The sequence below is a fragment of the Polypterus senegalus genome, chromosome 10 (genome assembly GCF_016835505.1).
Source record: "Polypterus senegalus isolate Bchr_013 chromosome 10, ASM1683550v1, whole genome shotgun sequence".
NCBI classification, from domain to species: Eukaryota; Metazoa; Chordata; class Cladistia; order Polypteriformes; family Polypteridae; genus Polypterus; species Polypterus senegalus.
This window is the reverse complement of record NC_053163.1, coordinates 10,782,746-10,807,960: the sequence shown is the minus strand read 5'-3', so window position 1 is coordinate 10,807,960 and position 25,215 is coordinate 10,782,746. Positions and strand designations below refer to the sequence as shown.

Genomic DNA, 25,215 nt, shown 5'->3' with positions numbered 1-25,215 from the left:
GAATAGGCTGGAGCAATTAAATTAGGGCTGAAATGTCCTGGGAAATATGGGATGTCTGCAGACGAAACTGTTGGTGTTGAATGCTTTTTCAATGCATTACCTTCTCAGGGTTACATAATTGCAGAGAAAAGCTGTGATGTTATCTTGTTGCGAATGGACAGTTGGGTGGCTCACAGCAATGATTAAGATCAGAAAAACCTTAGAATGGCAGAAGGTGTTTTTAGAGTAGAGGGGAGTTATTATGAAAGCCACACGTTTTATTAGCACCTCCCAAACCCTCAAACCGCCCACTAGGTAGCAAGTTGTCCATGTCTAAGGGTCAAATACTTCAGTGCTTTACGAGATGCTTTTCTTTTTATTTCAGGCACACAGCATCTTGGTCAGCTTTCAGATCCTTTCAGTCATTTTTAGAAACGATTAACTGAGCATAAAACAAGAATGCAGTGGACAGTCGACATCATCTTAGCAGGTAAGGTTTCTTCACAGTCTCTTCATGATTGAGAAAAGTGCTTGAAATTGATTTTAATGTTGTTTTGTCATTTCATTTACAGCTGCAGTGTTCTGCCTGGTTTCATCAGGTATGTGTTTTATATCAGAAAAATGCAATCACATAATAAAAATTATAATAAATTAATCTATAAAAATGTTAGGCTTGCAAGCAGAAGAGAAGAAATTAAATAATCTGATTTATAATTATTACACCACAGGCACGGGGACTCTCTTCTCAACTGGGTGTACTATTTTTATTAAAAAAATATAACATTCTCTAATTTGTGAGAGTCAATTAATGTTTTGTTATGAATGTGAGAGATAATTGAGTAGATAACTATAGTCTTCCTCGTGTTATTATTTAATCGTCCGCTTCTCCAAACTGTAAGCCACATTCAGTATTTTATTATCCCAGTCTCCCCACTCCATTTATAGCCCACAGTTTCTTTTTTAAGACCAAGCTTTCGCTGGTGGGCCGGGGTGGTCTGGCTTCTCAGTGCTGGAGGCTGCCTTGCACCTGATGTTGCCAAAAAAGCCTACAACCTGTGACCCTAAAGTGGACTGAGCTGGTGGGATGAAAAGAGTACTCTTGCATTTGCAATTAAATAATAATGAACTTAAAGTGTTTTTATTTTCTTTATTATTATATATCACTATTTTCGTGAAGCACAGTATCACTTTTTAACCATGTCTGCTAACCCCAATTAACAACTTGCACACACTCTATAAAAGATTTTTCATTTACGTAACTTATTAAATGCCATTTGCTACACTTTAGCGTTATAATAACTCACTTCATTCTAATCCTGCTTGACTTTGCTTGCTTTTAATAATTGTTGAAGCCATCATTATACACATATTTAGTTTCGGACATTTTTTGATTTACTTGCTAACTTTAATTTTGGAACACATATATTTATTTATAATTTACACCCACCAAAGCACAGTGCCACACGCTAAAGACTTCTTGGCAAAAGTTCATGCATCACAATTTAAACTGAGAGCAGGTTTTTGACCCAGTGCCATAAATCACTTTAAGAGAATTCACTACTCCTCTGACTAATCAGTATTTTCATACAATAGGAAAGGAAACATATTATAATAATTTCAATGAAGAAGTCACTAACAAACATATGATGACTAACAAATGAATTACAGTCAAATAGTTACAAATGTCATTAAATAATAATTCATATATTAGTAACATTTTATAATAAATTTCATTATTAAGTCATTAACAAACATTATTATATATTGCTTCTGCACGCCCTTTATTTATTAACATATTTGTGTTTTATTGCCATTTTTGTTGTTTTTGAATTATTGTTCATATGTTTGTGTATTTTGTATGATGTTTGTAATTATGTACCATCCATCCATTATCCAACCTGCTATATCCTAACTACATGGTCATGTACCATTCTTTTAAATGTCCTGATATTCCTTGTGATTTGTGGATTAGGCCCCAGGAGGCGGGGCCACCCTGATGTCACTACTCCTCCATTTAACCAGAGCAGAGAAGGCTCAGAAGTAGGAGATCATTCAGGTTTTATTTTTAAAAGAGTTGTGAGTTTTGCTTTTTTTTTTTTTTTTGATTTCTGGTTTTCTTACTTTGTTTTCCTTCAGTCCTTGGCTTTCTCTTCTGGATCGTTGATTTGAATTTCTTTGCTTAGGATTGCCTTTCAAGTAACTATTTTTGCCTAGTTTTGCCGTTTTGAATGTTGTTACTAATAAATGCTTCATTAGTAAATATTCTTTGGTTGCCCTTTTGTACACAAGTCACCTTTCCTGTTGTTAGACTTTTATGTGACATTTCTGATTATTTTGCTAGCCTGCCTTGCTTAGGGTCTGTTTAATCTCGTTGAAGCTGGAGACAACCATGAGTGAATTTTGTATAAAACTGGATTGGAACAATTAGATGGTTCACTGATTGTCGTTTTTTAAACCAATCCAATGCCTCATGAAGGCAGAGCTCAAAGTAGTGGTAGTGATTTTGAGCTGCAAAGATCAGAGGAGATCTTGTTAACTGGTCTGACAAAACAGCAAGCTTTGGTTTACAATGAACCATCTCCTAAAAAACCCTTTTAGACATAGAAATGTCTTTTTCGTGTACAGAGAGCACATTGCATGTTTTAAAAATAAATATAACTTTAAAAAAAAGGTTAAAAACCTTTCTGTAGCATCAGGATATACATTGTTATTTGATGGCATCGATGGATGAGTGGTAAACGTTAATGACATGTTGTCGCAGGTTCTGTGTGGGCTCTCGTTGTTCAGCATTATGATGAAAGTGTAGGAGTTGATATAAGCTTTGTCATGGACCACTGAGGTCCTTGTCTTGTTGTTGATAGGACCGGGGAAACAAGTATGAACAGAACATTACCTCCCCGGGATGCTAGATGGCAGCCCCCATGAGTTACAGTGGCACTTTGGACTCCTGCAGGTTTTTATTAGAGATGGAGTTGTATACAGCCCTGTTGGGATCCAGGGGTGCTGCAGCTGCTTCTGAGCCCGTATGGGTGGTTATTTTACCACACCCGGAAGTGCGACCAGAAGTAGGCCATCATACACCTGCAGCACTTCCGGTTAACATATAACAGGAGCCAGCAGACAGTACTCGGTGAGCCAGAGTCGGGAGGAGGGAGACAAAGCTTGCCAAGGAGGACTGGAGGAGAAAAAGAAAGGAAAAGAAAAGCAAAGGATTGGGTTGTGATTGTGCTTGTGCGGAGACTGTGTTGTGTACTTGTGGGAACGGGGAAGACATGCCGACAAGTGAAGAAACAAAATAAAATCAAGTGTTCTTTTGAAAGTGTGCCTCTAGCGTCTGTCTGTGTCGGGGTGGGTGGCTGCTATGCCTCCGTTGAGTTGTCATAGCTTGAAAGAATTGGAAGTTATATTCATGAGAATATGAAGTAAAACGATGTGCCACACTCCCTCGACTGGACTGCCATTAAGAGAGCAGATAACGAAGAGCCTCAGGAGACACAGATTTCAGCACTCAAAACACCCGGATCAACAATTTGACCAAATGACACCAGTAAACCCTGAACAAGGCTACACGGCATCCACCATCTAACTGCACATCTGAACAAATGACTACAGAAATGTAACATGACTGTCTAATTGGAAATGCAAACACGTCATGATAAAATAGCCGCAGCGTTTTAACACGGTACATATCCATAGACCACGATGCTTATCTAAACTCTTTTTGCTGTTGTTATGTCATATAGTAATACAATAGTTAAAATGACAGAAAGTTATCATAGCAGAATGGGGCGCTTCTCGAATGTGTGGCGCACAGTAGCTGTGGTGGTCTTTGTGTGTCTGTCTGTCTGTCTGTCTCCACTATCACAGAGCTCATTACATCATGCAATTAATTATTAAGTCTCAGATACCTTGTGCTACTGAGCTCCTGAGTGGATAACAGCAATATGGGCTTTTATTTTCTCTCAGTTTCAAGTCTTTTGTTCAGTATATTTTGCTGTTTCCCTGAAATCCCAGCGATTGGTTTAAAAAGCATGAACTGGAGAAACTTGGGAGCGGGAGTTTTAGGAAGTTCCCCTCTAGGTGGGGCCATTACAGCACAAGATTTTGCCCCTCTTCACTTGACACTTTTTAACGGATCGTTCCCAGACGTGTATTCTCGTTTTAGAATCACATCTGGTCCTCACAACAATAGGGTCTGCTAGGCTGGAAGTTGGCAGTTTTGAGGCAAGTTGAATTTGGAGTGAGTCTCCTTGGGCGGGCTGGTTAGGCTGTAGCCTTGTTTTTTGTTGTCCTTTTTGGAGACCTTACACCCATGTTGCTATGTTTGGGACTCCAAATCACAACAATTATATTACAAATCATATATTCATTACATTTAGATATTTTTCTGGTACCTAATATAAAGTTGGAGCCGTTAATCCATTTTACATGTTTATTAATGAAATTATTGTAAGTTAGTGTTGCCAAAATATATCAATTTACCTCCACTCAGACCAGTTTGGTAAACTTTTGGACCAGTTACTACACAGTGGGCTCTGAACTCTGCCCACTCTTAACACAAATCCGCCATGCCTTTGCAGGCCAGCTGTATTTAGGAAAAGTGACCACCGACAAAGAAGTAGCTGAAGAAGGGGAGACAGTGATGTTCAAATGTCGAGTACCAACAAGCCACCTAAATGAGTCGGAAAATGGAGCCTTCTATTTATTTAAAGATGGCCGTGAAGTCCAAACCCAACCAGGACTGAAAGAATTGGGAGCTGCCACTTTTATACTTCATCTCGTTACTGTGGAGGAGACCGGGAGTTACTCGTGTGCTTATGGAGAAGAGAGTCCAGGAGGACTAAACATTACAAACAATAAATCTGTTAGTCTGAAAGTTAAAGGTAAATAAGACATGCTTCAAACTGATTGTTTTTTTTTTATAGTGAGCAGGTTAATAATAAATTAGGTCATTTAGGTCAGTCTTATCTTCTAGGCCAGGGGTAGGCAAAGTTGGCTGCAGATTTTCGTTCGTTGCTTCATTAGAAACCAATCCTTGCCAATCTCAGACCTTATTTAATTTTATGGCTTGTTAGTCTGCAATGTTATGTTCTTATTTTGTAGATTTTTTCCTTTCCAAGGGTATCATCCAAATGATTTGAAGCCTAAAACAGATCATTTTCAGTCTGTCACATTGTTCTATTAAGTGTTTTACTAAATCAAACAGTGCATGATGAACACACACAGATGTAAATGGAAACAAGCGAGATGGAGAACTACTTGCCGCTTTGTCATTTACATCTTATTGCTAATAAGGAGCCATTAAAACAATGAATGCAGCTGTTTAATTAAGGGAGGGGAAACTTAACAAGCGAGACCACTAAAATGAAGCATCAAACTATCACTTAAGCAATAAGGGCTTCATCAGCAATAATTGACGGCTAATTAAGAAACAAAAACCTGCAGCCACTGCGGCTCTCCAGGACCGACATTGCCTACCCCTGTTCTAGGCTAGTTAAGTTTATCAAGAAATAGAAAATTAATTATCTAATATTTTGACCAAAAATGTTGCAAGAATAATACGAAAGTATTTAGAAACCCTAAAGCCGATTTTATTTTCTCATTCTTGATTAGAACAACAGCTATCATGCTTCAGTGAGTCCAGTAATGTCTCCATAGCAGTGTCTGATATTTTGTATTAAAATGAATTTGGGTTTTATCTCATTTGATTGTTCATTTTGCATATTGCTTTGTTTTACATAATGTTTTTGCTTCAGTCTTCATGATCATTTCTGGCTATAATTATGAATTGGCATTTTCTTTAATTTTTCGTGGCATTTTATGATTCTCTTTCCACATTCTATGCATCTATTCCTATGTGTCTGTGTGCTTCTGATTTGCATTTTTGTATTTCTATTCCTACTTATTATGTATTAATCTAATATTAGTGGGTGTTTGTCTTAGTTTGCAGCCATTGTTATTTTTTGGTTTTTATTCTTTCCATAACCGTTAAAATATTTGTGAAGCGCTCCCAGAATGACATTTACATGCTTTACATCCAAGGAATTTGTTTTTTGCATACTTTTTATCTTCAAAGCTTCCTGGAAATTGGTATAATTTGTATCATTATTATATAACACAATTTTTCTTCTGGAACCCCGCAACAGAATACAATTTAGTGATGGGGTCTCTAATCTAGAAAGACCAACTGCAATATCGTGCTTGTATTTATTTTAGTGAACAGACAATATTTTTCACTTTGATTGCAGTACTTGTGCATTACAGTACACTCGTATGAAAAACTTTGGGAACCCCTCTCAGCCTGCATAATAATTGACTCTCCTTTCAACAAAAAAGATAACAGTGGTATGTCTTTCATTTCCTAGGAACATCGGAGTACTGCGGTGTTTTCCTAACAAAGATTTTTAGTGACACAATATTCAGTTGTATGAAATTAAATCAAATGTGAAAAACTGGCTGTGCAAAAATGTGGGTTTCCTTGTAATTTTGCTGATTTGAATGCCTGTCACTGCTCAATGCTGATTACTTGGTTGGATGAGCTCGTTAAGCCTTCAACTTCATAGACAGGTATGTCCAATCATGAGTGGTAAAAGGTATTTACGGTGGTCAGTTGCAAGTTGTGCTTCCTTCCCTTTGACTCTCCTCTGAAGAGTGACAGACAGCATGGGATCCTCAAAGCAACTCTCAGAAGATCTGAAAACAAAGATTGTCCAGTCTTATGGTTCAGGAGAAGGCTACAAAAAGCTATCTCAGAGGTTTAAACTGTCAGTTTCAACTGTAAGGAATGGAAGGCCACAGGCACAGTTGCTTTTAAACCCAGCAGGTCTGGCAGGCCAAGAAAAATTACAGGAGTGGCATATCCAGAGGCAGGATTGTGAGAATGGTTACAGACAACTCGCAGATCACTTCCAAAGACCTGCAAGAACATCTCGCTGCGGATGGTGTATCTGTACATCGTTCTACAATTCAGCACAATTTGCACAAAGAACATCTGTATGGCAGGGTGATGAGAAAGAAACCCTTTTTGTACTCACGCCACAAAAAGAGTCGCTTGTTGTATGCCAATGCTCATTTAGACAAGCCAGATTCATTTTGGAACAAAGTGCTTCGGACTGATGAGACAAAAATGGAGTTATTTGGTCATAACAAAAAGCGCATTGCATGGTGGAAGAAGAACACCGCATTCCTAGAAAAACACCTGCTACCTCCTGTCAAATGTGGTGGAGGTCCCATCATGCTGTGGGGCTGTGTGGCCAGTTCAGGGACTGAGGCCCTTGTTAAAGTCGAGGGTTGGATGAATTCAACTCAATATCAACAAATTCTTCAGGATAATGTTCAAGCATCAGTCACAAAGTTGAAGTTACGCAGGAGTTGGATATTCCAACAAGACAATGACCTAAAACACAGTTCGACATCTACAAAGGCATTCGTGCAGAGGGAGAAGTACAATGTTCTAGAATGGCCGTCACAGTCCCCTGACTTGAATATCATCGAAAATCTATGGGATGATTTGAAGCAGGCTGTCCATCAAATTGAACTGAACTGGAGAGATTTTGTATGAAGAATGGTCAGACATACCTCCATCCAGAATCCAGACACTCATCACAGGCTATAGGAGGACAGCGTCTAGAGCAGGGGTGGGCAAAGTCGATCCTGGAGGGCTGCAGTGGGTGCAGGTTTTTGTTCCAACCCAATTGCTTAATATGAAGTACTTGTTAAGATTTTGAACCCTTATTGCTTATTTTAGTCTTAAACAGCTGTGTCCTTCGTTTTTAAACGCTCCTTATTAGCAATAAGATACAAATGACAAAAGAAACCAGCAGTTCCCCATTTAGCTTGTTTCCATTTACACTTCTGTGTGAATTTATCGTGCACTAATTGGTTTAATTAAATACTTGGAAGGTAAATGAAGAAAAAAAAGTGAAGGAATGAGAATTACTCATCCATTTAAGGCCACAAATCACGACATGCCAGAGTTAAAGCACTAACTAAGCAATTAAATTACATTATTGGCTCATTTTCTAATTAAGCAACTGGGTTGGAACAAAAACCTGCAGCCACTGCGGCTCTCCAGGACTGACTTTGCCCGCCCCTGGTCTAGAGGCTCAAAGGAGCAAAAGGAGGCTCAACTAAGTATTGATGTCATATCTCTGTTGCCCAAATTTATGCAAATGTCCAATTTTGTTATGATGCATATTGCATTTTTTCTGCTAATCCAATAAACGTAATGTCACTGCTGAAATACGACTGTGTCTATAAGGCATGTCGTGTATTAAAAGGAAGTTTCTACTTTGAAAGCTCAGCCAATGATAAACAAAAATCCAAAGAATTAAGAGGGGCTCCCAGACTTTTTCATATGACTGTATGTTTAACAGAATTAAAGTAGAAAATGAAATAATAGTAATGATAATAATAATACATAACATGTTTTCATATTTATTGTAACAAACTTGAAGGTTCATTGTTTCATTTGTTTCTGTTTTTTTGTTTAGACTCACAGGTCTTGTTCCTCCATTACAGAGAAAAAGAGAATTCAATTTTGGATGAGGATGCGGAGTTTACATGCTTGTTCCATAAAGATAAAAGAATAACCCCTTTTAAAGGCGGTCAATTTGAACTCTACAAAGATGGTGTGCTTCTCGCCTCACAGCCAATGGGCAGCATATCAGCCACCACATTTAAAATAAAGAACCATACAAGGAACAGTAAAGGGACCTACGTGTGCTCCTTCAGACTGGGAGACACTCACATCATAAAGAGTCCGCCTGTCACTCTCTGGAATGGTGGTAAGGCTTCCTACAACTTCTTGGCCTGAATTAACAAAGAGATGAGGCACTAATCAGACTGATCCTAAAATTAGAATACGTATTTCAGACGTTCTCGACACTCTCATTAAAAGTTTGGTTAATTCTCTGATGGTTGATACCTGCGATGGGGCTGGCACCCTGCCCGGGGTTTGTTTCCTGCCTTGCCGCCCTGTGTTGGCTGGGATTGGCTTCAGCAGACCCCTGTGACCCTATAGTTAGGATATAGTGGGTTGGATAAAGGATGGATGGATGGAAGGTTGATACATTTCACATAGCACTATGGGCACAACTTTTATTCCCTCCATCACTTCCCCAAAATAGCTACAAAGGAGAGACAAGCAGAAGTGAGGAAGATCCTAACATGTGGGGACATCCCAATCTTCAGAAATTTACAAAGATGGCATTGCTCTGTGGACAGCCTTTACAATGAAATCCCGTGGAGTCAGGGAAGCTGAACCCACTGCAGTTGTCTGGTCAGGGACAACAAGACATGGGAATTCTTTCAGATTAACGTGTTTACTTTCTTTAATAGGAGCTGACAAAAACGAGTCATTTTCTCTTTTATATGCAAGTACAAATGCCAATAGGTTTTTGGTTCTCTAAAAGACACGGCATGAACTTTCATCATTCAGCATCCATCCATCCATTTTCTTAACCTACTTTTCCAAGGTAGTGCCATGAGGTAGCTGGACCCATACCAGGAACCACTGGGCACAAGGCAGAAATAACACATGGACTGGGTGCCAGTCCATCGCAGGGTGAACACACACACACAACAAGGGCCAATTCAAGTGTGCCAGTTCACTTAACCTGTATGGCGTTGGACTGTTTGAAGATACTGAAGCACCTTGAGGAAACCCACATGGACACAGTAGCAGATGAAATAGTACTAAACTAACAGCACCAAATATCCAGTAGAGGGCAACATAGATAGATATATATATATATATATATATATATATATATATATATATATATATATATATATATAGTGTATCTTAATGAAATTATTTTGCAGGAAATTGCACTTGTTTGTTTAGAATATCAACGTGTAAATCTGAAAATTAACAACTGACTTTCCACATTGACATAATTAAATGAAACAAAAAATATCAAAATCAAATGAAAAAATAACACTAACAATGGTCATGAATAGTATACAATATGAGGCTGTGGGTTCAAGTCATGCTGCTGACAGTATGTGACCATGAGCAAGTCGCTTCAGTTGTGTGTGCTTGTGTTGAAAATCAAAAGAAATGTGACCAGTTGTATCTCAGAATTTACAAGTCAACTTTATAGAAAGGTTTCAGTCAAATAATAAGTAATAATCTTCTATACTAATAAAAGGCAAAGTCCTCACTCACTCACTCACTCACTCACTGACTCACTGACTCATCACTAATTCTCCAACTTCCCGTGTAGGTAGAAGGCTGAAATTTGGCAGGTTCATTCCTTACAGCTTCCTTACAAAAGTTGGGCAGGTTTTATATCGAAATTCTACGCGTAATGGTCATAACTGGAAGCAGTTTTTCTCCATTTACTGTAATGGAAATGAGCTTGAACGCCGTGGGGGCGGAGTTTCGTGTGACATCATCACGCCTCCCATGTAATCACACAGTACATAGAAAACCAGGAAGAGCTCAAAAAAGTGCTCAAGAAAACATGCATTATATAATTGAGAAGGCAGCGAAACAATCAGAAGCGAGCGAGTGACATATACAACCATATTCATGAGTTCTGCTACTTGAAACAAAGCACGATGTAAACCTACACTTTAAATTAAGTTCATAGACAGGCTGCCGCTGGCGTTTGTAATTTAGTGCCTGCCCATATAAGGCCGTCCGTCAGCGGCAATCCAATAGCAAACTGCCACGGGTAAATATTCACGGGTGAAGGACTGTGCTTATGGAGAGGAAGATGAGATGGTCAGGGTGGTGTTTGACACAAACTCAGCGAAACTGCGAGAGAAAGTTTTAAGTGCCAGGACTAAGGTAACATTAAATAAAGCTATGGACATAGCACGAGATGGCACCAGCACAGCTGGGAACCTTCGATGCATGTACACCGAGTGGCTCACGTGAACTGACGCAATGCACAGATAAAAAGCAACAGTTCCAAAGAGCTGAACAAAACCGAATTACACAATTGAAAAGGCAGCAAAAAATATGAAGGGTCTGATAAGCATATTCATAAATCCAAAACAAAGCACACGTTGGAAAAAGTCAATGTCCCGCTAAAGGAAGACAGTGTAAAAAACCGTGCATGCAGTGTGTCAGGTCTCAGATAAAGAAGAAGACGAGCTGTTTATTGATGCAGTAAGAAATGAATCGATGAATGAAACCTGTCATCTTTACAACGATTGACAAACACGGAATGTAACTTGAACACAACACATCCTACAAATACGAACCTGATTGAAAGAAATAATGATAATCAAATCCTTGATGACAGCAACACTCAGTAACACTCACAAAACAAATACTGTATATTGACAGTCATGTTACGTTATTTTTAAAATGTTCCCTTTTCTTTTCTAGCTTTTTTAACACACTACTTCGCTGCGATACGCGGGTATATATATATGTATATATATATATATCCCGCTCTACATACTCGAATAATGGATACTTTATTCGCCATCAATGATTGTTTTGGTAAAGCCATACTCAGTGTATTCATTAGATGAGCGGTAAAAAGTAAGAGCGAGGGAGGATGACTCATTGAGGCATGCAGGCTGTAGTCTTGCGTCAACTCTATCTGAATTGCGCGATCACATTTGAAAAATATATCTTTTCAAGTTCTATTTAGTCCATATGTGTCAAACTCAAGGGCCGCAGGCCACATCCGGCCCGGGAGATCATGTTATATACTGTATTATTGTTATTAAAGCCCGGGTATATGAAGCGCTGGTAACACAATAAACTACAGATCCCATAATGCAGCGCTTCAGCTGCCTTGCCAAACACTGCGTTAATCAAGTCTACCTTATGATGCTGCAAGTTATTGCGAAGCTAGAGTTATTGCGCACTGAGTTTGCACGGCGCTTTGGTGACTTTGAAGAACAAAAAAAGTCAGTCTACATGCGGCTCGAACCTTGTGCATGTTTGGTAGCACATATCTGTGTGAGAAGCTCTTCTCAGTGATAAAGACTAACAAAACAGCACACAGGAGTCGCCTCACTGATGAGCACCTGCAATCCATCCTGAGAATCTCCACAACACAGAACCTCACACCAAACAGAAACGAACTTGTGGCCAAAAAAAGATGCCAGGCGTCCAGCTCTAAAATGACATATGAGCAAAGACAACTGAATGATTTGATTTGTTATTGCATGTAAGAGCAGGAGTCAACCGTTTTAACAAACAGCGTATTGCACTGATACGAAATAGCTGTGTGTGTATATATGTAGATATGTATGTATATGTATATATATGTATTTGTGTGTATATATGTGTGTGTATGTATGTATATGTGTGTATATATGTGTGTGTATATATGTAGATATATATGTATGTATATATGTGTATATGTATAGATATGTATATATATATATATGTTTATGTGTGTGTGTGTAAATATATATATATATATATATATATATATATATATATATATATATATATATATGACAACAACACTCATCACTCACAACAGTGACAAAACAATTACATTGACAATCAGGTTACGTTATTTTCAAAATGTTTCCTTTTCTTTTCATTGCTTCTTTAACACACTACTTCTCCGCTGCGAAGCGCGGGTATTTTGCTAGTAATATATAAATAACAATTTTCTCCCTGGATATCTATCTATCTATCTATCTATCTATCTATCTATCTATCTATCTATCTATCTATCTATCTATCTATCTATCTATCTATCTATTTGTTATGTTTCAGCCAAGTTTCTTTCTCAGGCTGGTGTTCAAATGCCATATGTAGGTCTGTTTTGTTCATTGTAATTCCTTTGTTTATATTAACATTGTTGATTATTCATTTCTATGTATATATCTTTAATATTTTGTTTGTTTTATGGGTAGTCCCTCGACATATTAGGCTACCTGCCCAACACTGTCAAAGAACTTCCCTCAGCCTTACAGAGGAAAGGACAACCCACAGTCCTTTGCGGTTCATTCTGAATGCACTCCTGGTAGTGGCATGTTCTTCTAATGATTATTATTGAAAAGGAAGGTGAGAACGTAGGAGAAGGCAGATTTGCAGTTCACTGTAGTCGCTGTGGTGTGTCGGTTAGAACACAGGAACTAATCCAACCATTGCAGGAACACTTTTTTAATGTTGAAATGGCAGAAATACACATGAGGTACAACAACTGTACAGGTAGGTTTAGGTAGGTGAGTATGTGGTTATTCCTTAGAAGGCTGGCATCCTTCAACATCTGCAATAAGATGCTGCAGGTGTTCTAGCACACGGTTGTGGAGAGCGCCCTCTTCTACGCTGTGGTGTGCTGGGGAGGCAGCATAAAGAAGAGAGAGACCTCACGCCTGAACCAACTGGTGAGGAAGGCAGGGTCTATTGTAGGAACGAAGCTGGACAGTTTGACATCCATGGCAGAGCGACGGGCGCTGAGCAGGCACCTGTCAATCATGGAGAATCAACTGAATAGGATCATCTCCAGACAGAGAAGCAGCTTGAGGGACAGACTGCTGTCACCGTCATGCTCCACTGACAGACTGAGGAGACCCCACACTGTGCAACTCTTTAGTTCCACCCCAGGGGCGATGTAAACGTTAACACTACACAAGATTATAGACCGTTATACTTGCCTCACACTCTCCACCTTGCATTTTTTAACTTGCACTACGCTTTTATTGCTCTTTAATTTAATATTGTTTTTTATCAGTATGCTGCTGCTGGAGTATATGAATTTCCCCTTGGGCATTAATAAAGTATCTATCTATCTATCTATCTATCTATCTATCTATCTATCTATCTATCTATCTATCTATCTATCTATCTATCTATCTATCTATCTGTCTGTCTGTTTGGTCAAGAAACGCACAAACTTAAAACATTCTAGCATCTACAGCAGCACTGCCTTTCACGTGGTATATAAATAAAATAAATAGTAAATAGAAGTAATGTTACATAATCACAATGAGGAAAACATCAGTATTACTGAAGGTCACGGAATGCAAGTGAATAGAAATGAGTCTTTAATCTCGTTTTGAACAGTTGTGTAGATGACTCGTTTATGTGATGAGGTAAAGAGTTCCACAGGTGAGGAGCAGCAGCTGTAAAACCCCTTTCTGTCCCCCTTAGTTTTATACTTGGTATGAGGGACAACAAGACACAACTGACCAGAAGATCTAAGCACTCTAGATGGCTGGTGTAAAACACACAATTTGGATAAATAGGCAGGAGCGAGCCCATGTAAAGATTTAAAAACTAGCAACAAGATTTTAAAATCAATTTGAAAACTGACAGGCAGCCATTGTAAAGAAGCTAATACTGGAGAAACAGAATCAGACTTTCTTGCCCCAACCCGGAAGCGAGCAGCAGCATTCTGGACCAACTGTAACCTGCGTATCAGGGATTTGCTAATCCCAGAATACAGCGAGTAGTAGTAATCGAGTAATTCTCGGGAACCGGAAAATCATCTTCATTGTATGGGTGGAAGTGGAGATGGGAGTGTTGTTTGATGTGGGGGCTTTTTATTCTGCCGTTTTTCTGTGGGTGTAAAGGAGAGAAGCGCATTAATAATGTGTTCCAAATTTCTGATCTGATGATGATGCACATATCTATACTAATAAAAGGCAAAGCCCTCACTCACTCACTCACTCACTCACTCACTCACTCACTCACTCACTCACTCACTCATCACTAATTCTCCAACTTCCCGTGTAGGTAGAAGGCTGAAATTTGGCAGGTTCATTCCTTACAGCTTACTTACAAAAGTTGGGCAGGTTGGGCAGGTTTCATTTCGAAATTCTACGCCTAATGGTCATAACTGGAAGGTATTTTTCTCCATTAACTGTAATGGAGTTGAGCTGGAATGACGTGGGGGTTTCGTGTGACATCATCACGCCTCCCACGTAATCACGTGAACTGACTGTCAACGCAGTGCGTAGAAAACCAGAAAGACCTCCAAAAAGCGCTTAAGAAAACATGCATTATATAATTGAGAAGGCAGCGAAACAATAAGAAGCGAGCGAGTGACATATACTACCATATTCATGAGTGTTGCTACCTCGGAAAGAAAGCAAGGTGTAAACCTAAACTTTAAATTAAGTTCATAGACAGGCTACCGCTGGCGTTTCACATGCCCACAGGTAATGCGGGATACAAGTTTAATGAGAGGACGCAGGATATAAACGAGAGTTTTGATCACTTTGTAACTAAGTTAAAATTGTAGGTGAAGGGGTGTGCTTATGCAAATTCCGAGAGGCTGTGTTTGTGGGGGATTGACAGTTAAGGCGGGTGGGGGAGTCACGTCATCATCTCCCCTCCCATTTACCTCATTTCGCTCTGAGCTGAGCTCCGCCGCTAACGCCGTCTTCCGAAGCAACTTTGTCAGACTGCCACCAAATACTCACAGACAAATCCACAAGTTAATACACACGCTGTCTCTAGAGTTTCTACACACTGAATCCTCCAGGCACTACTTACAAAAGGTCACATTGACAATCGTGTTACGTTATTTTTAAAATCTTTCCTTTTCTTAGCACAAGCACAGCTGAGAAGCTTCGATGCATGTGCTCCATAACGCATTAAAAAATAATGCATTTAATCACACTTTGCATTACAAGCAAAGGGAGCTTTTGTCAATGCATGATTTCCTGGTACACGGATTACATTGATCAGCGCATCCCGATTCATTTTACCCTCGCACCACCTTAGTTTGAGAAGAAGTATGAAAAAATATGAGGTTAACATAGAAAAACATCACCAATTCAAGCTTTATGAGTAATCGATTCGCCATCAATAGTTGTTTTGGTAAAGCCATCCTCCTTCCATTTTATAATTTTTCCGCCACTAGCCATGATTAAATGAACGGTAAAAAAGTAAGAGCAAAGCGAGGGTGACTTATTTAGGCAGGCATATATATGACAGCAACACTCATGACAATGTCAATCATGTTACGTTATTATTAAAATGTTTCCTTTTCTTTTTCATTACTTCTTTAACACACTACTTCTCCGCTTCGAGGCGCGGGTATTTTGCTATATATATATATGAATGACCTCCAAAGAGCGCTGAGACTTTTGATATCATGAACGTGTCTGAAAAACTGGGGTCTCCTGCCTCTTAACACTGCAGAGGACACAAAACTAATTTTCTTTAAATGCCGGTAAGGCACATTACCAGAGGCACAAATTTGAACGTTCACATAGAAAATGTAATTTCAATGTACCTGTACTTCTTAAAACGTTAATGTTTTACTGTTTAATAACTTATAGACTATAATTTATTATTTTTTCCTTGCACTCAGTGACCAAACCTATACACACACATATAGACACATACAAACATACACACAAGTATATGTATGTGTATATATATACACACACACGCACACACATACACACACACACACATATATATAATTTGGGTGTGTGTATGTATGTATGTGTGTGTATATATGATGTAGATAGGTATGTATATATATATATATATATATATGTGTATATGTAGATATGTATATAGATATGTAGATATGAAGATATGTATGTGTATATATATGTATATATATATATGTATGTATGTATGTGTGTGTGTGTGTGTGTGTGTGTGTGTGTATTTATATGACAGCAGCAATCCAAGCTGTGAGAAAACAGTAAAAAGGAGGCGTGTCAGACGTTGTGGTACATTTTCTGATGCAGCTAGACGAAAACAACTTCGTGACGCTGCCACCAAATACACAAAACAATTACTTTGACAATCATGTTACATTATTTTTAAAATGTTTCCTTTTCTTTTCATAACTTCTTTAACACATGACATCGCTGAAGCTTGGTATTTTGCTATATATATATATCACAGCGACACTCATAACAGTGACAAAACAATTACATTGACAATCATGTTACGTTATTTTCAAAATGTTTCCTTTTCTTTCTCTTTCCTTCTTTAACACACTACTTCTCCGCTGCCAAGCGCGGGTATATATATATATATATATATATAGATAGATATATATATATATATATATAGATAGATATGAGAACAACACTCATATCAATGACAAAACAATTACATTAACAACCATGTTATGTTATTTTTAAAATTTTTCCTTTTCTTTTTCGTACCTTCTTTAACACACTACTTCTCCGCTGCGAAGCGCGGGTATTCTGCTAGTATTAAATAAAATAACAAAAAATCTTTTTAAGTATATGGTGTGTGCCCCCTCACTGGTAATTGACACATAATCAAATTACAAATGGGAACTGATCTCAGATTGGGCCCTGATCTTTTGGTACCAGTGATAGGGTTGAAGACTTGCCTAAAATGAACTGAATTCTAAAATGCTCTTTTTGTTATTTCAGCTACGGTTGCCACTCCTGTTAAGTACACATCAAGAAAAGGTGACATTTTCCTTTTTGGCCATTGGCCTTTTTTCATTACCTTTGACTCTTAGGTTCAGCCATTTTTAGTGCATAAGACTCTAAAGCATAAAGTCAGAGGTTTGGTTGTGTTAGCTCAATCATGACATCTACCTCTGCACCAGTTATGAAAATGGTGCAAGATTTTTTGAAAACATGTTAGTACTTTGTCATTATGGGTTATTAAGTGTAAATTCAAAGGTAAAAATGGCAAATATATCCATTTAAAATGAAATCTACAACACAATAAAGTGTGCGGAAAGTGAAAGGGTCAGAATAGTTTCTGAATCTACTGTATATAGAATGTTCATATGTAGCCACTAAACTAATTCAGGTGCCCCTGGAAGAAGGTTTGGGATTAAATTGTTGTGTTATTATGATGAATTATGGTGAAGAAGAAGCTGAATCAGAAGGTGGAGTTCTCATTTTACCAGTCAGTCTATGTCCCTACCGTCACCTACAGTCATAAGCTTTGGGTAATGACTGAAAGACTGAGATTGCTGGTGCACACAGCTGAAATTTGGTTTCTCCAGAGGGTGGCCTGGCTCTCCCTTAGGGACAGGGTGAGAAGCACAGACATTGGGTTTGGAGTACAGACATTGACTGTCCACAGCGAGAGGAGCCAATTGAGGAGGTTCAGGCATCTGATATGAAGGCCTCCTGGATGCCTCCCTGTGGAGCTTCTATGGGCAAGACCAGATTGGAGGAGACCCTGGGGAAGACCCAGGACTTACTGGGATGATTATATCTCCCAGATGACATGAAAATGCTTTGGGATCACACAGTATGAGATGGCATGTGTGGTTGGGGAGAAGGGCATATTGTGGTATTATATACAGAAGAAATTTAGGATCACTGACAGTTTTCCCACCATAACTAGAATTGACACAATATATCTCCTTAGATTAGGGATGAAAATGTAACCTTCACAAAGATGCCTACATTGTTCCCTGCTCTGTCCATGGAGTTCAGGAGGAAGTCCGGATTGGATTTGAGACTAGTAGATGAAACATATTCTAATAAATGAGTCAAACTTGAAATGAGGAAATCAGTTAAACCAAACAATGAAGCCAGAATGCTAAGTCTGAAATCTAGTAGGGAAGACAAAGCAAATTAGATCTAACTAGGTATTCTTGAGAAAATGAAACACACACTAAAACGTCAGATGACAGGGAAGTGTGAGACACTGATCTTTATAAGGTTGATCCAATCAAATCACAGGTCATGATCTGTAGTTCCATGGTAGCAAACACCCTAGCAGCAATATACAAAAGCATATAATGGCAAAAAAAGTTTGGTTTAGGGTTAACCCTAATCCTAACCCTACCTCTAACTGTAATTATTACAGAGAGACTTGGACAGCATACAGGCTTGAGCAGATTTATAGCACTAGAAATTTAATGTCAGTAAATGTAAAATATTACACAGGAAGTAAAAAATGTTACATTTGAATATGCAGTCTGAAAATTGAAAGTTTACCTGATGAGAATAATTTAAGAGTTATAGTGGACTCGATATTATCAACTGTCAAACAGTGTTCAGAAGCCATTAAGAAGGTTAGCAGAATGTTAGGTTATATAGTGCCCTGATGTGTACAGTGGAAGTCCAAGGATGTTCTGCTCAAGATTTATAACACACTGGTGAGGCCTCATCTGGAGTCCTGTGTGCAGTTTTGGTCTCCAGGCTACAAAAAGAGACACAACAGCACTGAAGAAGTCCAGAGAAGAGCGACTAGGCTGATTCCAGGGCTACAGGGGATGAGTTATAAGGAAAGCCTTTACAGTTTAAGAAAAAGAAGATTAAGAGGAGACCTGACTGAAGTGTTTAAAATTATAAATAGAAATAGTAAAGTGGATTGAGATTCAAACTTTAAAATAATTTCAGCAAGAATATGGAGACACAGTTGGAAACTTAGTAAGGGTAAATTTCATTCAAACTTTAGGAAGTTTTTTTTTTTCCAAGCGGAGAACCATAGACACATGGAATAAGAAGCCAAGAAGTGTGGTATACAGGTGGACTTTGGGGACCTTCAGAACTCAGCTTGACATTATTTTGGCAGAATTAAGTGGGCAGGACTGGCAAGATTTGTTGGACTGAATGACTTGTTCAAGGCTAAAATGTTTTAATATCCTAATGAGTAACACATTAAAAATGAACACAAACCATAATAGTTTTCAAAGTTATTTGATGCACACCAGGCTGCTAACCAGTGTGTAATGGGATGCATTCTACTACAGACTGGAACACCTATTCATAATCTTTGTAAGTAGCAAGACTCGATTCATTTATTTTGTTCACATTAATATATAACTCCTTTTCAATATAACTAATTGTCAAAAAATCGATGTTATTGGTGCTGTTGTGCAGTATCAAGGTATAGATTTCACCACAAGCAAGATAACATAATATAGCCGCAGTGTTAGAAATTCTGCTAGCAGAACATCACAAAAGACAATTTATAGCTGCTGCCCTTGGCATGGAAAACACAACCCACTTAGTATTTACAAGTCGAGCTGTCGCTTGTGACCCCATGTTTGTCTTCAGTCTGCTTCTTTTTACACCTTTTGGCTTCCTATCCCAAAATTACTCTTTCATTAATCTCCCTAAAAATGTCTCTTATAATGTAAGGTATAATAGTGCAGTAGATGAACAGTCTATATACTTCATTATTTTGAATGATCTTTTAAAATGCAAAACCGTATTGAGAAATATAATATCCTAAATTCCTTTGAAACAATTTACTTTATCTTCTCTTTAAGGTTTCTATCTGATGTGCATATTTGGACTTGTAGTCTTGTTGCTGATAGCAGGAGGAATTCTCATTTGTGTCCATTGCAGACAAGGTTTGTTCTTCCAGTCTTGTTAATAACTTCATTCAATAATACATTTTCAACTAGTGAAGCATTTCAAAAATGAAAATAATGTGTAACTCCTAGAAATTCTCTGATTTTATCTGCAGGTGGGGGTTAATAATTAATGCTTAAGAGCATTTAGGGAGTACTTGTACTTATCTTAGATTGGATTATGTTGCACTGTATACTAACTAATGCTATTCTAACTAACTTCATGAATTTTTAAAATGGTAACTCACTTAACAAAAGCATTTCTATGAGAAAATAAAAACCATAACAGTTTTTTAGTGTCCATCCAATCAATTATCTGTGTTCTGCACTGGCTGTACCTGATTTATGATTCTTATTTAAGCAGACTCACTCATTAATAAAATCGTTATTATGATAGGACAGTGTAGGGCTCCACCCCGACCCCTCCTCGTCCCATTGGCCCTACTCACCTACCTCTGTTGCCTAGCAACACCAATTACACAGGAGCTGTATGATGGAGGAGGCCATGTAGTAGGCAGTGTCACATGACTGAGGTTAGTTTGTAAGTGAAACTATTATAGATTTATTTTCCCTTTTAAAATAATTTTATTTGAATTTACCTGGTTGGTTTTGTAGGGGTGTAGTGGAAGGTGCCTGAAAAAAATGGTTGGGCATCTGCTCAGAGTCAGATGTTCAAAGGTCAACTGTCATTTACATCAGTCTTGTCTTGTCTGCTCATGCTAGCGTCCTACTGATTTACTGAAAAGAGAGAAGGTGATGCAGAGTCCATAGAGAGAACCTTTAGAGTAACTCTGTTAGAGAAGGTTGTGCTTTGCTGGGAGAAGAAACCACCGAGGAACCAGTAGAGTGAAGGTAGCTCCTGGGAGTCATACTGTAAGATGAAATGGCGGATCATTTCTATTTTTAAGATGTTGTCTTCTGCTAGAGATCACCCTTCCTTGACTGTCTTTTAGGAAGAAAGAAGGAAGATAATCTGGAGGCTTCATTTTTTATATATACTGTACATATTTGTTTGTTTATTTATGTATTTTGCATGCGGTTTTTGCCTTGGCATAACACATTAACTGTTCTTCAGAGTGATTGTTTGCATCAAAGTGTGTGATTTTTGGGGCACTGAAAAAATAAATGTTATATTTTCTAATTTTTCTTTTGTTGGAGATTTTTCGCTACCACCCTGGATTATCCTTGGTGCATAAACTACAAGATCCCAAAAATCATCCATGCTGCATTCATTGTCTTGAAAGATAAGATAACAAATAAGCTTTATAAATAAGGAATGTATTAAAAAAATAAGAAAGAAAGAAAGAAAGAAAGAAAGAAAGAAAGAAAGAAAGAAAGAAAGAAAGAAAGAAAGAAAGAAAGGGAATTGTGGTTGTGTTAAAGCATAGCATTTCATTAAACTGGGACTGTATCTGTGGTTTGCAAAAGCCATAAGCCAAATTTAAAAAAAAAAGATGCAAAATAGAACAATACAACAAAACAAAGCTGCAAGATCTTTTTCATAGACTGCAATGACACACTACTGCGATCATCTCTTCAACATCAATATAAAAGCAGAGGGTAGTACCTCTGTAGTAATGTCATGGTGACCCTGCCTCTTTGGGTTCTACCCACAAAACACAAGAAATTGATTTAAACTTAAATACAAAATACAAAGATATTAAATAATAAGTTGACATAAATGACATAAAACAAAAAAGAACTTTAAAGATAACAATCTAAAAATAACGAAACGGGAAGCCCTGGCTTTAACATAACACTATCATTCCATCCCTCTTCTTGAGGACTGTGGTAGAGGTGACCTGTTAGGCTCCTCGTCTCTACCTGCTGTTTCAGAAAGACTGGAGATTTCCTCCACCTCTGCAAAGTCATGAAAACAATTGGACACGTCTAGCTCTGGGCTGAAGGCCTTGGACAGCGTTATCCTGTACTTATGTCTGATTGTTCATGGCCTTAGACAACATTATCTTGTGCTTACGTCTGAGTGTTGATAGCCTTGGACAGCGTTATCTTGGGCTTACGTCTAACTGTTGATGGCTTTGGACAGTGTTATCTTGTACTTATGTCTGATTGTTCATGGCCTTAGACAGTGTTATCTTGTGCTTATGTCTGACTGTTGATGGCCTTGGACAGTGTTATCTTGTGCTTATGTCTGACTGTGATCCCCCCGCCACCACCTTGTATCTTATTCTCTGACTTATAGTCCTCTTCCATGCCACTCAAAAGGATCATATTGACTCTTTAAAGGTCAGGTTCCTCAATTCACTATTACAATGCAGACTAGCTACCTCCTCCTCATCATTAAGTTTAACGACTCAGTGTTTGAGGTGCTGGATTAGTTGGCTTCTTTCAAAGATACAGACCTTTCTAAAAGGATAAGCATTGTATTGGCCTAATTTTCAAATTTGAGAGAAATACTGTAATATTTTTTAAATAAACGATTCAGATATAAGTTTAAAAGAACTACAGTGGATATGTTACACATGCTTACCTTCTTTAAGTTCCAGTATTGACTGTTAATGCTATTATCACACGTGTTGGTCTTTCCTTCATTGCTATTTACAATTTTTTACAATTTTTTTTTTTTTTTTTGCAATAGCAATTAGCCATATACATTTAATTGAAGGGCCATTTTCCATTTTATTTTAAATAACTTCCATTATAAATTTACTTTCATATTTTCCCACTTTTCTATGTTTTCTTTTACAGGTTTCCAACGCAAAAATCAGCAGGTGAGTAATAGAAAAATTGGTTTCAGAGAAATGTGTGAATGGATAGGCGGATGTTGTGGTCGACTGAGGAACGGCAAGTCAAAGCAATAAATGTTGGGGTGCCAGCTTTTAATCGAGAAAATTGAAAGCAAATCAAGTCCTCTATGGAGCAGAAAAAGAAATCAAACAGGTAAAAATAGAGAGCCGGTTAGGGCTTAGTGTATCTGTTCCTTCATCGAAGGCCACAGAACAGGAGCTCTGTCCTGCGGTGTGCTCTCATCACAGAGTAATGCCTTTTTATGTCAATCCAATGATTTATAGGTGGGAGACTGGAAGGGGCGGAGTCAGCTGTGCTCTTTGGGCATCTGTGGAGGGAATGGAAGATGACATGATTAGCAGCAGCAGCCGTTCTCGTCCCAGAGTAGTGTTACGTACCTCAGATGAGCCCAGATGGCAATCCTTTGAGCACATATGTGAAAATTTATTTTTCTTAAGCTAATGTCAAAAATAAGTCATAAATATAGCATATTTGTTAGAATGGATAAATCAACACAGTCTTAGTGGAAAATTGTCTTGGGATAAAGACCTTAGGGTACTCCCTGCTGAATCACCTGATCTCAGCCTGGACACTGTGTATGTGGACTCGGTGGGTTTGTCAGGGAGTTCAGTGAGCCTCAGATTAGACTGATTGGCCCATTGTAGATGTGTTTGTGAGTACAGTATGCCCTTTTGGTGAGCTAGTATTCAATTCAGTGTAAATTCCTGCCTTATATTTGTGACTGGCCCTTTCTGATTCTACACTGAGAAAGGGAATTTTAAAACGGAAGTATAAATCTGAAAAATGATTTTTTTTAACGTTTTCCCGAGGAAGTAGAAAGCCTGCACTAAATTTGCCCGATGTTTTTATCCAAGGTGGGTTACAACTTTTGAGATACAATCGGTTACATTTCTTTTCTTTTTCCAGTTGGAGCACAGGTGGGTGATGTGACTTGCTCAGGGTGGGATTTGAACCCAAAACCTCATAGTTTGAAGTCCAAAGCTTTAACCACTGTGCCACATTTAATGTGTTATCCGTTCATCCATTATCTAGCCTGCTATATCCTAACTACAGGGTCACAGAGGTCTGCCGGAGCCGATATCAGCCAACACAGGGTACAAGGCAGGAAACAAACCCCAGGCAGGGTGCCAGCCCACCACAGTTAATGTGTTATATCAGAGGAATTTGTTTTCTAACTGTTTTGCTTTGCTAATTGTTTTCACTTAATTGTTTTATTGATGGATTAAAGGCCAGAAGTTCACGTGACCGTCATCATCAAGTCCTTCCATGAGGACTGATTATTTATGTTAGGTAGAATGCCCAGAGGGGGCTGGGTGGCCTCATGGCCTGGACCCCCTGCAGATTTTATTTTTTTCTCCAGCCGTCTGGAGTTTTTTTTGTTTGTTTGTTTTTTCTCTCCTCCCTGGCCATCGGACCTTACTTTTATTCTATGTTAATTAGTGTTCTCTGGTTTTAATTCTTACTTTGTCTTTTTTCTCTTTCTTCATCATGTAAAGCACTTTGAGCTACATTATTTGTATGACAATGTGCTATATAAATAAAGGTTGTTGTTCTTTTAGGTGCAGAGTAATGAAGATCCATCAACTATTTATTCATATATACAGGACAACGCATGTGACGCCAGTGCACAGCAAAGAAAACCAACTGGTACTGAGTTGTATTCCCAGGTCATAAAAAAGTCTAGGACTCGTACTGTGCTGACATGAGGAAACAACCGCATGCTGAAGCTGGAATCGCTGCACTATATCGCAATGCTCAGATGAAATTTTTGATCATAAGATGGACATGTAGCGTCGTCTCATTGGCACTAAGTCAATAAACATACCGTGTCCTTAAAAGGTTTTGATGGTAAATGCCGGACCTTTTGGGAAATAAACAGAAAGATAATGTGGTTCCCTAGGGTTTTGCTTATGTTTTAACTGTCAGTTCTTTTTGATAGGCTTCTTTTAAGAATAACTATAAATAAAAACATGTTCCCTACTGTATTAAAGTTGCCCTTTTTATTTAATTTACAAGTGTTACTGAAAACACATTGGTCACACTTGAAATGAAAGGTTATAGTCAGTCAGGTCACAGTCAGATGAGGCAAAGTAAACAAAATCCTCTGCATAAAGCAAGAATGCACCCCTCGCCTCCTCCACTGGACACCCTCACATCCTCGGCTGCGCCTCGATACCCTGTCCATGAAAACCACAAATAGGAGTGGCGACAAAACACAGTCTTGATGGAGCTTGACACCCACAGTGAACAAATTCAACTT

General features: G+C 38.3%; 1 protein-coding gene across 2 annotated transcripts; it reads left to right on the top strand.

The window, feature by feature from the left end:
* Positions 1 to 376: 376 nt before the first annotated feature.
* LOC120536187 lies at positions 377 to 24,917 on the top strand. Of its 2 annotated transcripts, none has more exons than XM_039764517.1 (8): positions 377 to 469; positions 552 to 578; positions 4,560 to 4,862; positions 8,472 to 8,765; positions 17,287 to 17,325; positions 20,103 to 20,186; positions 22,896 to 22,918; positions 24,521 to 24,917. In XM_039764517.1, the coding sequence occupies exons 1-8, from the start codon at positions 439 to 441 to the stop codon at positions 24,659 to 24,661; spliced, it is 942 nt and encodes a 313-aa protein (XP_039620451.1). In that variant the 5' UTR covers positions 377 to 438; the 3' UTR covers positions 24,662 to 24,917. The 2 variants fall into 2 exon arrangements, with proteins under 2 accessions (XP_039620451.1, XP_039620450.1); XM_039764516.1 differs by having other exon boundaries at positions 24,515 to 24,917.
* Positions 24,918 to 25,215: the final 298 nt, after the last annotated feature.

What these genes read in the sequence shown, in the direction of transcription:
- LOC120536187 (XM_039764516.1), top strand. Translation starts at nt 439, where the DNA reads ATGCAGTGGACAGTCGACATCATCTTAGCAG. An exon ending in AGTCGACATCATCTTAGCAG is followed by an intron (nt 470 to 551) that starts GTAAGGTTTCTT and finishes TTTCATTTACAG; the next exon opens with CTGCAGTGTTCTGCCTGGTT. An exon ending in TTGTGTCCATTGCAGACAAG is followed by an intron (nt 20,187 to 22,895) that starts GTTTGTTCTTCC and finishes TTTCTTTTACAG; the next exon opens with GTTTCCAACGCAAAAATCAG.